The 16,111-nt window shown below is 40.5% G+C and overlaps 1 protein-coding gene across 1 annotated transcript in view; it reads right to left on the minus strand.

Moving 5' to 3' along the window:
• Positions 1–15,636, minus strand: part of CUL3 (cullin 3) — a 59,576-nt gene extending 43,940 nt beyond the window's left edge. The window contains exon 1 of the mRNA XM_054835120.1: positions 15,123–15,636. Within this exon, the coding sequence (XP_054691095.1) occupies positions 15,123–15,188 (66 nt within the window). The 5' untranslated portion in view covers positions 15,189–15,636. The remainder of the gene's footprint in view (positions 1–15,122) is intronic.
• Positions 15,637–16,111: the final 475 nt, after the last annotated feature.

Here is a 16,111-nt window from a genome sequence, read left to right on the forward strand (position 1 = left end):
ATTACCTTTCTTGGGGAACGGGAGAGAGATCAAGTTTGTTATTGGCAGGAGAGATAGCTGTTTATAAGCAGCCACTAGTTGGAAAACTTCCACAAACCGCTGCCCAAATGCTAATGATTCAAAGATGCAACTTGAACAAACATCTGAATTCAAAGTGTAGCAGAAGTACATCTTGAGGAAATTAGACTAAAAGATCAGTGGACATGAAAGTGCAATCATTTCACAAAAAAAAAAGCAGTCTGCAAAGGATTCAAAAGGTCTTTTATTGCACAGTACTGACACAGTGCAGATCAGATACATACAAGCCCTTTCTTTAACAATATTTGTCTATCCTATTAAAATCTCCAAGACCAAATAAACAATCACTATCAGCAATCTATTGCATTATCACCTGAAGACCACAACACCAGCAGGTAAAGCTAGTAACAGTTCTGAATATACTTCTCAGTGTCTCCCTCCCAGAAGCAAACACTACAGACACCACCTCTTTAGAGTAACTTTATCAGCATTCCATAAATCAAAAGGGGCAACAGCTAAACTCCAGTAGTTTTGGTATTAACATAAAACTTCATAAAAAATATTATCATCTCCCTTCTAGTCATGTAGTTCAAAGGGAAGTGCAACATCCTGTCCCTGGGCTCTGGTCCCTGCTGAGGTCAACTGACTGGAAAGGAGTTTTGCAGAAAAGAACCCAAGGCTCTTGGTGGACATCAAGTTAACGACAAGCCAATGGGCCCTTGAGGCAAAGGAGGTTAATGGTATCCTGGGCTGCACTTGGAGAAGCACTGCCAGCAGGTCGGAGGCTCTACTGGGTGTTGGTGAGACACATGTGGAGTACCGTGTTCAGCTCTGGGCTCCCCAGGACAAGAGAGACATGGACATACTGGATAAAGTCCAGTGAAGGACCACTAAGATAACTGATTGGAGCACCTCTCATATGAGGAAAGACTGAGACAGTCAAGTCTGTTTAGCTTAGAGAAGCCTTACTTATACAACCATGCTTGAAGTGCTGTGAATTGTTAAGGAAAGGCAGTTACAGGAGTCAACTGTTAGAAACCTGCTGAATTCTTGACAGTTTACACCAGCTTACGTTTACTGGAAGTAGCTATTTAGTCTTCTTAAACAAGAGGTGGTTAAGAAAGAAGCGAGAAAGAGGTGATAGATGTCTTACAGAATCACCATAGGAGTATCCCACAGAGGTTTACTAACCAGAAGAAACAGGAGGCACATGAACTAGCACTCACAAGACTAGTGATTAGGCACAGCTTGTCATCCTTCTTGCAGAAGAAGTTTCTAGACAAGTTCTATAACGTTCTCACAAAGGTCTCTGAGCAAATAGGCCATTGTTAATTCTCAGAAATTTTAACAGACTGTAAACACACTTGCAGGACATTTTTACTTTAAAAAAAGTCACAAACATTACTATTCAATTTTTCTACAGACTAGCTGCAGTGTGTTTATCATGATTCTACACACTACCAGGTGAAATAGATCAATTTGGAAATGATTACTGCAGAGCAATGTTTCTCAAAATTTTCCAAAAATGCAACCATCACCTGCCTCATTCCTTTCCATGACATCCTTTAGGTCTAAGACCCCAGAGCACTGGAGTGAGAACCGATTTACAGAATGCAAGTGTGTACGCTACCTTGAAGGAAGTGAGTGGATACCAAGAATTAAAGTTAGTTAGCAGCTCTGGGGATAAGCATCTGCACCTAGTATTTGCAGCCTGTTCTAACTCCCCCATTTTTATCCCTCAGCAGACAAAATGAGCAGGGGCTGACTGCTGCCATCTAAAACTGCCACCACAGGGGTCCTGACCCGCAGTCCAAGAGGCAAGGGAGGCTGTCAAAACTAACAGTCTTCACTTCCATTTCAAGACAGGGCATTCATCAAGATGATATTAAATAGTCTGTTACACAATAACTCAGCATCCTTAGCCTGGATCCTTCATTCTGGATGAAACTTGGCTGAGGTTATCCAGAAAAGGGCAAGAGCAGCACATTTCCTGCCTCAGAACCTAATCACTACTTGAATTTTTATAAACCCTTCCAATATTGTTAATTTAAAAGACAAGAATTTACAGTGACAGAGATATATTGTCTAGTGTTTGCTCCAAGAATATCTCTGAAAAATGGCATATTAAGATATGGAACTACATATTCTTAAACTACAAAGCAGATAAAAATGTACTCCTATTAATGACAAATGGAGACCTCAATATTCACACTTCTTTGAATTTTGAAGTTTTCATTACTGTGTAGCGATGAGCATATCTGGAAGAGGATACATTGGCTATACCTCATTGCCTAAGAAACATCAGTATATCAAGAAGCAAACAACTTTGTAACACACACTCACAAATACAAACAACTAATCTCTGAACAACCAAAACCACCAGGCACAAAATTTGTCAAGTGTTATCTGAACAGGTTGACTGTTGCACACCAAAAAACATTACTGGAAGCTAAGAGAAAGAGCACGAACAAAGTAAGGAGCACCCTGACCTACTGCTGTTCTCTTGCACCTGGGCTACTACTCCACTTTGGCCATCTGCTGAAAAAGTCACAGGGAAGTCATAGCAATGTGCTACCAAAACTGGTCCTAATAACTAGGTTTTTGCTCCTAGGTGACCTATAACAACACATGGAGATGACAATCCAGTATTATTCATGTCTCCTAGGAGTGTCAGGAAATGCCTACTATACTATTATACTCCCTCAGAGGGTGTGTGTGGTGGTAGTGAACCTATGCCTGTAGTTTGCTTATGGCATCTGCCAGTTATCATTTACAACATTAAATATTGACACCATTTTTAATATCTGTGTTTTGTTCTTCACTCATCCCTTGACATTCAAGCCTTACTCTTGTTCGGGTGGGCAATCTCCAGCTTCTCCAGATTCCTCCTGCAAGGAATATTCATGGCCTGCACCATGCTCCATTCCAGGCTCAGAAGATGAGCTGAGTAACCAGTGCTGAGAGTGATCCCATAAAGGCCAAGAAAAAAATTGACTGTAGGCTGACCCCAAAAAAGGCTTGAGCCTCTGTAGAACAGGCAGGGCTCCACGACAATACTCAATCAGTGGCAGAAATGCAGAAATCACAATATCCACCTCTCCTTCCCAGCTCTGTGAGGCTTTACTCAGCAGAAGCAAGCAGAACACACAATTAAGTCACATAAAGGAATCCTCTTTGTCAAGTGAAACACCCAAGAGCTGCAGAATTTTAGGCAAAAACCTTTCCTTCTCCACTTTGCTTACATGGGTTCTGCAGCAAGGAAGAGCTATTCTGCCAGCATGGAGCAGAAGATGTAAGTAGATTAAAACGTGACTGTTCCTTAAAATACGGAGTTGTACCTCCTGCGTAGTGATTGCCAGATTTGGTCTGCCTCCAAGGCACTGTCTCAGAGCACTGCTGGTCTCATCACAAAATAAGTGCTGCTTTGGGGTGGGGGTCTGAAGAGGAAGGGGTTGGTTTGGTTGGTTTTGATAAGCTTTACAGCAAACTGTAATATCCTCCAAGAACTTCCTTCTCCAGTAAACCTAAAGCCCGGGAAAAAAGATTTGCTCCTCCTCTCAAAAGGTAACATTTGTCTGCATTATAGGTAGACCTGACAGGAGCTTTACCACACAATAGCAACTCAACACTATATGAAAAGTCTAAAACGAGTCTTTAATAGAAAGTGTCATACTGCAGCACCAGTTCTGACATGTTTAGGAGACTGAACAAATTTAAAGAAAGATCAGAGACTCATTTCTCTCTCATATTTTACAAACTGATTCAGAAGAATGAGACTAATTCTGAACTGCCAACATAGCTCAGTTATTCTAGATTTCAATTTTTATTTAATACAATTTCTTAATTTTTCCCAAATGTCCCTCCCCAACTTCAATCTTGCAAGTCTATAGAACAAAATATCCTGGAGGAAAGGGCAAAAAAATGAGAAAAGCAACTCCTCCCAGACACTTGTTTCATCTGAACTCTGACCATGAACTGTGTAAATTTGAGCAGCCATCAGTTATTGAATAACATAAGGCAAAAGATAATCTAAACCTTTTTCTTTCATTTCTTTAAAAAATGCAAAAACAATGGAAACAATATGAACTGAAAGACAAAATTACACAGTGCTGATTCTGTGAATATAGACATCTTTCCATTTACAGACCTTAAAATTAGTATGAGTTAGCGTTGGGAAAGTGTTTTAACTATTAATGAGCAACTGTAAGAATGCATCATACACACAAAGACCGAGGTCAACAGTCTTTCATAAAACAGTTTCACGCATATCCCAACTGTAAAAGACAACGTGTTTAGTCAGCAGTAAAGAGCAGAAACATAGTATGTAACAGCACCTATTTCATTCAAAACAAGGTCCATGTGTACTCTCTACTGTCTAATACCATTGAGACTCTAAATTGCCAATTCTTTCCATTTGTCTATTAGAGATGCAAACTTACATGACATGCTTAAGTCCATGGACAAGACTTGCCTTTTTCCTCTCCTGCAGGTCCATTAAGGGTAGGCCACAAACTACGTTATACTGTCTAAAAAACAACTTATGGGTTCAATTTGCAATTTATGACACTCCCCTTACAAAATGCACCTTCAAACAGTCACTCTCATTAATACAGATAAAAAGCAAAATATAATTTGTCTCAGTGAGGCAATGAAAAATGAATGATAGCTCTCCAGCCTCATTTTTCATTCACTTACTAGTATATATGGATTCACACAGACCAGTCTTTAAGGTTCTGTATAAAAAAATACATCAGTAAGTTAACAAGACGGGATAATCAAAGTCAGTAAACACTGTATCTGAGATCACTTACACAAAGCTTAACTCTGCCTCTTGTACACTCATCTGCCTTACTATTTATTTTCCACAAGACCCAAGCCCCTTGAAATACACATATGCTTTAGTCAGTAAGGACTGAAGGATGTTATCCTCCAGCAGGGCTGGATACTGGGGAAAACCAAAGAAAACAGACCAAAATTAACTTCTTTTCAACATAAACCTTCAAATATGCTACTAATTATACTAGGGACTTTACCCTAGAATTACATGCTTTGCCAAAAGAGGACAGCAGAATATTATTTAACTAAAAATAGAGAAATCCAAGTTTTTAAGATACCTTCCCCCCGCACCCCAGCATCTGCAGACAAATATAAATGCCTTTTCAAATACCAAAAGGCATTACATGTAAATTAGCCCATCTCCCCCTGCCACAGTGCAAACTTCTGCCTACCTGCCATCAGTCTATGAAACTTGGTTTTAAAAAAGTTGTATTTAAAAAATAACAATTAACTGGTTTTGTTCAAGCTTCTAGAAGAACTGAATTGGTAAGAGGCTAAATATAGAAGTTCTAGTTCAAAAGATAGTTGTCACTGCTATAGAATGGAAGTGCTTATACAGCCAAAATAGTGACATTGCCTGTATTATTAACCAAGGTTCTTTTAAAAACATCCAATGACATTTCTACAGCTCTCATTACTATAGTGACTGAAAATGGAGGAGGATTACAAAACACCTATAATGAAACTGCTTATTTCCTAAGAACACTTCAATGTGACAATAGTAAGGAAGAACTGTCTACACTTCTGAAACTTCTCTTACTTATTTGGAAACTTAGAGCTGAAGTCTAGATCTAAGATTACACTTCAAAAAGTCTCATCTTTCATGTTTAACTTTGCAAGGTACCAGAAGCATTTTCAGATATGAAATAAGTTTTTGGCTTATTTCAGTAGTTGTATGGATTACTTAAGGTGCAAATTACACCTGTGGGGAAAAAAAAAAGAGTTTATCAGGTCAGGATTGCTTAACTAAAAAAAAGTCCATTCTGAATGAAACAGACAAATAAATACAAAGCTTTGACACCAAAAATCTGCCCACTTCCTCTCTCCTGCCCAAAAGAATAAAAATGAGTATCAATATTCTGAAGAGTAGTGAGAAGTTCAGAGTCCTCTTGACTCACTTCAGAAGCAACAATCTTAAGACAAGTTTCTTCAAATTAAAGTTATGGGAAAAAAAATTCTGAAAGGCTTGTGTAACAGCAGGAACTATGTTCCTGAAAGAAATACAATAGCTTTAAGGTTTCTATCCTAAACAAAGTTGGTGTTAAAAGAAAATATTTGAACCTAATTAGAACAGCAGAAATGGAATGAAGAAGGGCTGAATTTCTGGGAGTGAATCATCCCTCTCATGTGTCAGCAGGATCCTGGAGGTCTAGAAGACACGGGGAGAGACAGGTAGTTCTGCACTTCAAGAGCTCAGATGGGTGTCTGTAGCTGTCAAACAGGCTCTTGTCAAAGGTGCAGCGAGAGACAGTGCAAACAGTGTCACAAAATTTTATAAACTACTGGGTATGCCTTCCCCATTTACAAACAAGGGTCAATTCTAAAAATTTCATTCCAGTCATTTAACATTCCACTGCAATGAAAATCTTAGAACAGCCAAGGTCATGCTTTTAAAAATCTGAGGACTATGTAACTATGAGCAAATTACCACAAAGTAAGTTCGACTGCAAATTTCCTCAAAGCAGCTTACTTGGGATAGTTGGCCATATACAGGCTCTTACACTGCAGGAGAAGGAAGGTGGTTCATTCCTCTTTCATCAGAATTATTTCCAATTTAATAAAGAACTTAGAGCAGGAAGGAAAGTTGTTTGTTTACCTATAACCTAACAAAATTTACTAGCAAAGATTAAAAATTGCTGGAATGCTCAAATTTCAATGGGCTTTAGGCCCCTGACACTCTTCATCTCCTTTTAAACCTCAGCTGTGGGACTGCAACATTCCAGGTAATGTGCAGTAGGTGGTCTTCAAACTGCCGTAACGGACGATGGGTCACTGTCACTGTCTGCAGAAGCAGCACTATTACACCCCAGCCTACTACTCACATCATTCCTAACTCTAAACCAACAAGATTTTTTTTTAACCAAATTCAAAATGGTTTAAAACTTCAGTATGTGATCGTACCTCTAGTAGTTTTAAGACCATCATCACAACACTACAAAGTAGAAATAAATAGCATTAATTTAATAAGTGGCAAATCCATGGGGTTTTTTGGCAAATCTTCTATATTGATGACTTGTATAATATTAACATTGCAATGACTTTAAAGCTTAACTGAGATGCTGGATGCCTCAATCCCAGTTAAGAACTGCCTGAAGAAAGAGCAATGCTGTTCTGTATGTCCGTACCTTTTGTGGAAGGCACCAAGTCTCCTCAGGGGTATCCATCTCTCCAAGTGAAAAAATCCATTAGTTCATTAACTTCCCAGCCTCGATGACCTGGATTCAGAAAGCTTCCCTGAACCACAAATGGCCCATTCCTTGCCCACTCAACTTCAATGTGAATCCCACAAGAATTATTTCTGGGGTTTGTCAATTAACCTACAAGTAGTTCAATATTTTACAACTGTTCAAAAATCAACACTATTTAAAGAGAAAAATCTGTGAAATATGCACCAATTTATACAGGTTGTAGAGAGATTTCCCGAAGCCATTTCAAAACAAGAAATACAATGAACAATTTGAAGGGGATGAAGGAAGAAGGAGGTGGGGGAGCAGAAGGGCCTTTAAAGGCTTTGGGGGCTTAATGACAACTCCCCTCCATAATGATTCTATGATAACAATTCAAGAAATTTTATAGTAAATAAAAGATAAAATTTTATGGTAGACAGAGGCCAACGGGATAATTTTTTTTCTCAGCTTACTTTGGGGAAGGGAACGAAGACACACTTAATAAATCACTTATACATTTACAGGTAATCAATACCACTGCACACTGACAATAACCCTTCTCTGGGGGATTTTTTGCACCGTATAGTGCACACACCATGACTGGATGCACAAATCAGCAGTGCCTGGAAGAGCAAGACTAACACTGAAACAAATGCAACAGAAAAACAAATCCGGAGCTACACATGGAAATTATATCCACATACATAATATCAAAAAATAGGTCCACTCAGATGCTACTAATGCTTTGAAAACAAAAGTAGTGTGAAAGTCAAAAGAAAGTATTTATTTCAATAAAGATTCTTCACACACAAAATGTAAGAAACAGATATGCACAGCCTGTACTCAGACTACATGTAGTGTAAGAAATGAATGTTATGAATTTTTGATGATATAAGCTAGTCCAATTTTATAATCACTCACATGTATAATTTAAATTATTATTGTCTTCATTTATGTTTATTCTCATTAGTATTAAACAAAAAATTGGCATTTCCACAAATGCACCTCATCCATAACCATAAACAAATAAAGCAAGTTCTCTCTGTACATCTTGCATACTATTATACCTTATTTAAACTACAAGCAAGACACTTTCAGCCCTCAAACACCAATTTTATGCACAACTAATTAAAGAATCTAGGCAATTCCACAGCAAGCACAATCCAAATGTAAATGTTTATTACAGTTTTGAGCTCCTTGCTGTACTTGGGTATTAAACACACTTTTTTCCTTCCCTGAAATGCATGTTAAAAATGTCAATATGGAAGTTCTTTTGTTAAGTCATCTAACAGTATTTACTTCTGCTGATATACCAGTACTTGCACCTTAACAAAAGAACCATTAGCGATTTAAAAATTCTACTGGCTTTAAACAAACTTCAGAAAAATAAAACAATCATATGATAAAAAGTATGCTGGGCCATCCTATAGTTTTCTACTACAGTATTTCCTACTCCTTGTTTCCACAAAAACTGGCTCAGAATGAGAAATAAGAGCTCACTTCTCAAGTTTTTCCACATGTATAGCTACTAGAAACCAAAGATAACATCCAGTGATTATACGTACAAGGTCAAGAACCTATGTTGGACTGTACAGAATCACTGCACATTTTATGAATGGACTCAATCGAACTAAGTTAAAAAAATCTGTCCTGGTCTATCACAAAATAGTTTCACCACATACAGACAGATTATCAGACACTGCAGATCAGTTGTGGTGATGAAAATTTGAAAGCACCTGCACTAAGACTACCTGTCCTACGGATCAAAGCCAAAGACTTCAGAATACATATTTGAAATTCTAAGAAATGTTGCCACCTATGCCTTGTACACCTGCTCAGAAGAGATTAAAAAAAGAAACATTTTGAAAAATTCTAAGTTTTTCTAGGAAAAAACCCCTTCTGTTTTTATTTTACTTACTATTATTATAACACTTCATGTAGAATACAAAAACCTCTTGATCAGTTGTATATCAACTCTTGAAAAGCCCTTTTACCTATCACTACCAGGGGAAAATAGTAATTCCTGTTTAATAATGCACTACTGTACAACACAAGAATGAGGGGGTGGGGAAACCTACCAAGCCACTTGAAAAAACTCAGACTGAAGTAGCCGCTATAAAAATCTTAACAGAATGCTAGTGGTGTTACTTTAGCACAAAACTCAAGCAAATTTCAAATACAGGCAAGATCCATAAACAGCAGTACTCTTTCCAATGTCATGCAGAGGCACTTACTCAAAACTCAGACCAACTGGAATGATGACTGCTCAGAACTTGAGACCTAATTAACAAGTAAAAATGAGAAAATCTGCAACTGAACCCTGAACATCTATACAAATCAGGAATTCTAATGAGATTAGGTTAGACCACAACTAAAAGATAGTATAGTGTGTTAAAAAACAAACAAACAAAAAAACCCCCACCTACAACTACTCAAAGTCTACCCTGGAATTAGTGTTATCATCTCTTAAAAATTCTAAACGCAGTATTATGGCATTCAGTCTGCTCACAGCATTTCACTTTTTTTTCTGTGAAGACTGGAAGGCCTTCATAAGATTTACTGTCCAGTAAACAGCAAGTATTTCTGTATTTTTCTGTAATTTACTCCTTTTTCCTTTGAATAAGATAAACAGTGGTTTAGGTTTTTGGTCTATTTTGTTTCTAGGTTTTAAACCTACTGAAATTTTAATGTGAACATTAATTTATTACTACTGTGCACACAATATGGCTTAATAGCTAAGATGCTCTTATAAATATGTGTGAGAATATAAAGCATTCCAGATTCACAAAGCCAACCATGTAAAACATGAAGTTAACTAGGTGGTCTTGCACTCAGTGGGTTTACACTATTTTAATCAGAGCTGAAAAAGCCTGTGGTAAGCCATCCTCCAATTCTATGCTCATTCCATTCTCCGTGCCTCTCCACTCGCCAATACAACATGCATGTTTTAAGGGTTATAAGCCAGAGCAGAAATACAAGTATTGCTTTCATAATCTGAACACTTAAAAATTTAACTGCAGTTAAACATGTTTCTGTGAGCATCTTACAGCAGACAGACCAAGACACAAAATTCACATCAACTTCTTGAATTGATAGATCTACACACTATAGGTTGAAACATAATCTTAACAAACCTCCTATCAACTTGCATCATCAATTCCCCATGATTTAAAACAAACCACAGAAGCGGTCATCACGCTCTGAGAAAAAAAAAAAATGCCTTCTGCCTACACAAAGCCTAAAACAAGTGGCTGTTGGATCTGTGGAGAAAGAAGCAGTGGCAATGAAAATATGAGCCTTAATACTTTCTCATGGAAAGTATTACTTGTAAGTTTACAGAACTTTCTTTGAGGAAGAAGTAACATCAATTGATAAATGATGATGAAAGAAACAAAAGGCTGTCTGCCTTTTTGCACAAGACCAAATGAAATAATAATTTTCTTGGGCACAAGTATTTAAAATAAAATTAATCAGTGAAGCTTGTGCGTATATATTCACACACACACTTGAAAGACTCATTCTATCACAAATGCATGTGTAGGATCTCTCTAAATACTTTCCAGAATTCATAATGTAACCATATAATACTGATCAACCAGAATAGTTGTGAGAACTGGCAAAACACTATTTTGTAGCCTTGCTTTATAGAGGAAAGATAGCACTGCAGGAAATGAAAGTGATTAAAAGCACTCAAAAAACCCTCCCCAACTATAAAGATCAAACCCAATAACCTACATCAGGTCATGCTGGTTTTCAGAAAGATCTGTCCAACCAATTTTATGGTGACAACTGACATAATTCATTGAGAGAGGGATGAGTTCTTGCAAGAGTTCATTCAACACAACTTAATGTTACTTGTATAAATTTTGAAAGCAAATTCCCAAAATGCTTTCCAAATTCTCACATACTGTTTATTTCTGTAAGAAATGTGCATTTTTTACTTTGTACAACTTTTCCCTCAAAATATATTTAAGGCTACTATTTTCCACTAGCTAAACAGTCACAGCAAAACAGCTCAAATACATTTGCAGGAAACAATTTACACATGCTAGATTCCCATTATAGACATCACATTTCTCCAAAAGTTTTAAGTGCAAATCTAGCATGCTTTGGCACCACTTTTCACAGATCAACTAGATCATCTTAAAATTAGATTTGCTGTAAGCCTGTGAGAGCTTTTGAAATATTCCTTTAGCCAGCAGTAATGGGCTCACTGCAAGTTAAGCAACAAGACCCAATTTGAGACCCTGAGAGTACTTTAAACCAGGGAAGGGAAGAAAACACCCCCCAACACTTCTCCAAAACAGGTGCAATTAATTCATGTTTTGCAGGAACATCAAACCTGCAGCTTTGCATAATGCACACACTGTGTATTCAGCAAAAATGCTACTGCACTCCTCCAAATAATTAAAAAACCAAAAAACTTACAAACTATATCCAACTTACATCACTGACACTTACTCCGCATTTCAGAAATTACTTTGCATTTTTAGTGTCCAACCACAACATAGTCCTATTAATTGCAGTGTGTATGAATCTGAAACAATAAAGTTTAAAGATTAAGAAAAAAGAACCTACACTCACTCAAAAACCTCAAACTATTCCATCTCTCGCTTTAACGCTGCTCTGAATGCTATCTGGATAGACCTTACACAACTATAGAACGGCTATATATTATGATGGTGTTAAAAGTACAATAAGAGGTTATTGAAAGTAGCACAATGGAAGTCTTCTACAGTGGTACATAAGGTTACTTAACTGCAGAAGCTTAACCTCATCAGTTTGCTCTACTGAATATACAGTAAGCTTTCAAAAAAAATTATTTCTATTATTCTTCCTAGATTTAAAAAAAATGCTCAAGTCTGAAGTCTCAAAAAAGAATGCATCCTCTTCTGGACTACTACTGATGCAAAGATTATCACTGTCTTTAAATCAAGCCCAACAAGAGAACAGAAGAAACTTCTTCTTAATAAATTAGTTTTTAAATTAGGAAAAGAAATTCATTTTTTCTATTTTGCACAGAAAAATTGGTTAAATGTACAGAAAACTGTTTTCCTCAACTACTTTTGATTACTCTACAATCCAGTACACCCTGTACTCAAAGTCATTGCCCCTGAGGTAAGAAAAAGCACATCAGAGCACATACCAGGAGCTGGCAGATATTAATGGACACTTGGTATGACCGATAATCTGCCACCAATTACAAGAAATAATAAAGAAGAAATCTAGAATAAATCTAATTCCAAAACATTAAGATCTCTAGGCACAACACTGGTGGTTTTCACATGTTGTGGTCAATGTCTGCTTAATTTCTAGTAAGGTAGAAAAAGAAACTTTGGAGTAGTAATGTTTTGAAAATTACTGTTTCTCCTTTCCTTTAGCTACTGTAAAATATAACAATAACATAAATACCAAAAATATTACAAAAACTAGAAAATATTAAAGAGATAGAACCTACATGGAGAGAATTACCATAACATTGCCATGTTTCAGGAACCTTACCTCTCCAATTTGGCTACTTCTAGTGTAATATGGTAAATAGCTACCTCCATGCAAGAAGCAAACTAATCTAAAACAGGTAGACCTGCTGAGGAAAGATGATCAATAAGATGACAAATCGAAGCAGCCTACAAAGTCACCTCTGGAAGCACTCTCAATTCAGAGCTGAAGAGCAGAACTACCAAATTTGAGATAAAAGAGCGAAGATCAGTAGCAGAAGTACAAATAGTACACGTTCTAAATATAGGCTCTACCCCACACACAAATGCAACCTCATTGACATGAATAATCCCACTACAGTCACTGGCACGATTCACAAGACCAAAGCTATACAAACACTTCGGTCTCCACAAAATTAGTGTTAAGATTTTTACATGAACTGCAGCTACAGCCTTCTGCAATTATGAAAGAGAAACCCCTCCAAATGTCTCAACCAAGTACATGCTTCTTTTCTAGAAATGCTTTATCAACAGGATTGTCAACAAAATGACTTTGAAAAGAAAAATCTATTGAAGGGAACACCTGAAAAGTGGCTGTCAACAGATGTCACGGACCTTTTAAGATCTGTAGGCCTTAATGCCTATTTACTCACTGAATTATTTTAGGGAAAAGATAATTTTTATATTTTTTTTTTAAACTTTTAACTTAGACATTCTTTAAGCAACTGAAAAGACATTGCTAGCAAAAACAGTTTCAGAAGAAAAAATCCTTATGACAATGTTTAACTTCCTGTAAGAGCAGGGCTCTGTACAAGCATTCTTCACCCCCCAAACTAATTTCATATGCTCATTCACAAAAGTGGTGAAAAAAGTAAACCACAAAAAAGTAAAACTAAAGTTTATCCTATTGTCAAGTCTGTCTCTGTTGACTGACCCATATCTACATATTCATGGTTGCAATACGTGAATCTGTTTATCACGTTAAAAGACTGCTATATTTTTGGTGTAGTTTGTTATAAAACATATATATTGGTTTTGTCATGGTTTAATTATACAGGGTTTCCTACTACTTGTTAGTAAAGCCCTGGTCACGTTGCAGTAAGTCTTTTTCTTTATTCCTATAATCCAATGCGTCCTAACAAATTGAAACATCCTAACAATTGACAATCATGAAAAAAGCTGTTTCAAGAAATAAATGCAATTTGGAGATCAAAAACCTTTCGTCAGCTAAAATTCCTTATTTCATAGCCCATTTTTTTTTCTTTTACCACTAAATGCAACTATCAATGATTAAAAGTGGAGGAAAGAGTATGAGAAAAACAGGATAAATCAGATTACTATGATTAAGCCAGAATTCTCTAATTTCATCAGCGAGAGTTTTGATGAAGCAAATATATTGATATATTCCTTGCCAGTGAAATAAGATAAACAGGTATGTCCAGTTTCTCTATAAAGGCAAGGCGCATTAGTTCTACACTACTGCCTGCTGGGATCAGACATAGCATCAAAAAGTTAACGCTAAACCTTAAAAGCCAGTGACTCAACTAAGTATCTTCTTTTTAACGTATACACCAATGAACACATACACACTTCCTGGCCATCCTCTGGCAGACTGAAGCTTTTCTATTTCTCTCATTCCTCAATGCCATTAATAGTACCGTAGTTGTTATTCTGTTGTAAGCTTTAATTGAACCAACTGTCAAAACACAGCAAGCTTTATGGCAGTATAAATTAATAATCTGGCTCGTTCCCCTCTGTAACTCAAAGGGATGGCATGCTCATGGCTCTATTGAACATGCATGAAAGTTACCTGTGCCTGGATGTTTATAGTAACATCTTCTGAACAGCTGGCACTGTGCCACCTAAATCTTATAATCATACGACTTATAGCCTCTTTTACGGAGTGGAGAGTGAAATAAAATTCATCAAGAGGAAACTCTCCAGAAGACATAAATAAATCCCCCCCCCTTCCGGGGTTAACTAATTTTGTTGATGTGGGCGTATAACCTTCGACTCCTTCTTTGAGGCCTTTTCCTTGAAAACAAAGAAACCACCCACCCCCCCAATGCCGTACGTGGATTTTCATAATTGATTTCCTCGACTGATGAGGGAGACGATAACCGCGGGGACCAGTTCCCCCACCTCCCACTCGCCGTGCGGCAGGCAGCGCTGCTCCCCCGAGACGCAGCTCCCGCACGTCCCCCCCACGCCGCACCTCGCACGGGGGGTGCCCGAGGCCGCCGGCCGGCTGACAGCTCACCCCGCACCGCTCGCACCCGCGGCCCCCTCCGAGGTCGCCTCTGCGCAGGGCCGGCCCGGCTCGCCGCCCCGCGGCCCCGGCCACACGGCAGGGCTGACAGGACGGCGAGGCCGCGGGGCCTGCGGGCTGGCGGAGGCCGGGGCCTGGCGCGGCCGCTCAGCCCGGCCTAGGCCCGGTACTCACAGGGAAGGCTCGGATCCGCATCTTGGTGTCCTTCCGGCTGCCCGTCCCCTTGCTCAGGTTCGACATCTTCGGGCCCGGCGGCGGCGGCGCCTCCCGTCCGGAGGGGCGCCGGGGGACGCGCGGCGGGGCGGCAGACCCCGGGAGCGGGACCGGGGGCCGGGCGGGGGAGGCCGCTGGCGACCTTCACTCCGGGCTGCGGCCCCCGGGGCTGCGCGGAGGGCGGGAGGGGAGGGCCGGGCCGAGCCGAGCCGGGCCGAGGGGGGGAGCAGCGGGGGAGGCGACGGCGAGGGGCGAGGCGGCGGCGCAGGCCCCTCGCTCCGGTGGCGGCGCTTCCTTCACCCTCCTCCTCCGCCGCGATGGCGGACAAACATCGCTCAGTGCGCAGGGCCAAGCGCCCCCCCCCCCCCTTCCTCTCCCTTCCCTTCCCACCACCCAGCCAGCAGCCAGCGAGAGACAGATCCGGCCGCGGCGGCGGGCGGGGGCGGTGGCGGCGGCGGCGGGAGGGAGGGAAGGAGGGCGGGCGGGCGGGCGGCGGGGCGGGGCGGGGCGCCGCTTGCGGGGGGTGAGGGGCGGGGGAGGGGGGGAGTGCCTCGCCGCTCTCGCGAGGCTTCCGCCGCTCTCGCGAGACGGCCGGCCAGGCCCTCTCCGGCGGGCGGAGCCGTGCGGCTCCCAGCTGTGACCGTCGCTGGCGGGCGGAGAGGGGAGGGCGGGGAAGGCGCGCGGGAGGAGAGAGCACCGCTGATTGGCGGAGAGCGACGCCGCGGGAGGGCGGGGCCAAGCCAGGCGGGCGGCACGTCCACTCAGGGGCGGGGCGCGGCCGCGTGCCTGCCCGCAGGGCGCGTTGCACGCGCGGGGCTGGCTGTCCCGGGGGCTTTTGGCAGTTTTCCGCCCCGTCGGTGTTTCACGTCTGCGGCCTGCGGCGGGTGCGTCACGGGGGTAAAGCGCAGGGTCTGGCACCCGCGCAGGGAAGCGTGAGCGGGCCTCGCAGC

The sequence above is a fragment of the Grus americana genome, chromosome 9 (assembly GCF_028858705.1).
Source record: "Grus americana isolate bGruAme1 chromosome 9, bGruAme1.mat, whole genome shotgun sequence".
NCBI classification, from domain to species: domain Eukaryota; kingdom Metazoa; phylum Chordata; class Aves; order Gruiformes; family Gruidae; genus Grus; species Grus americana.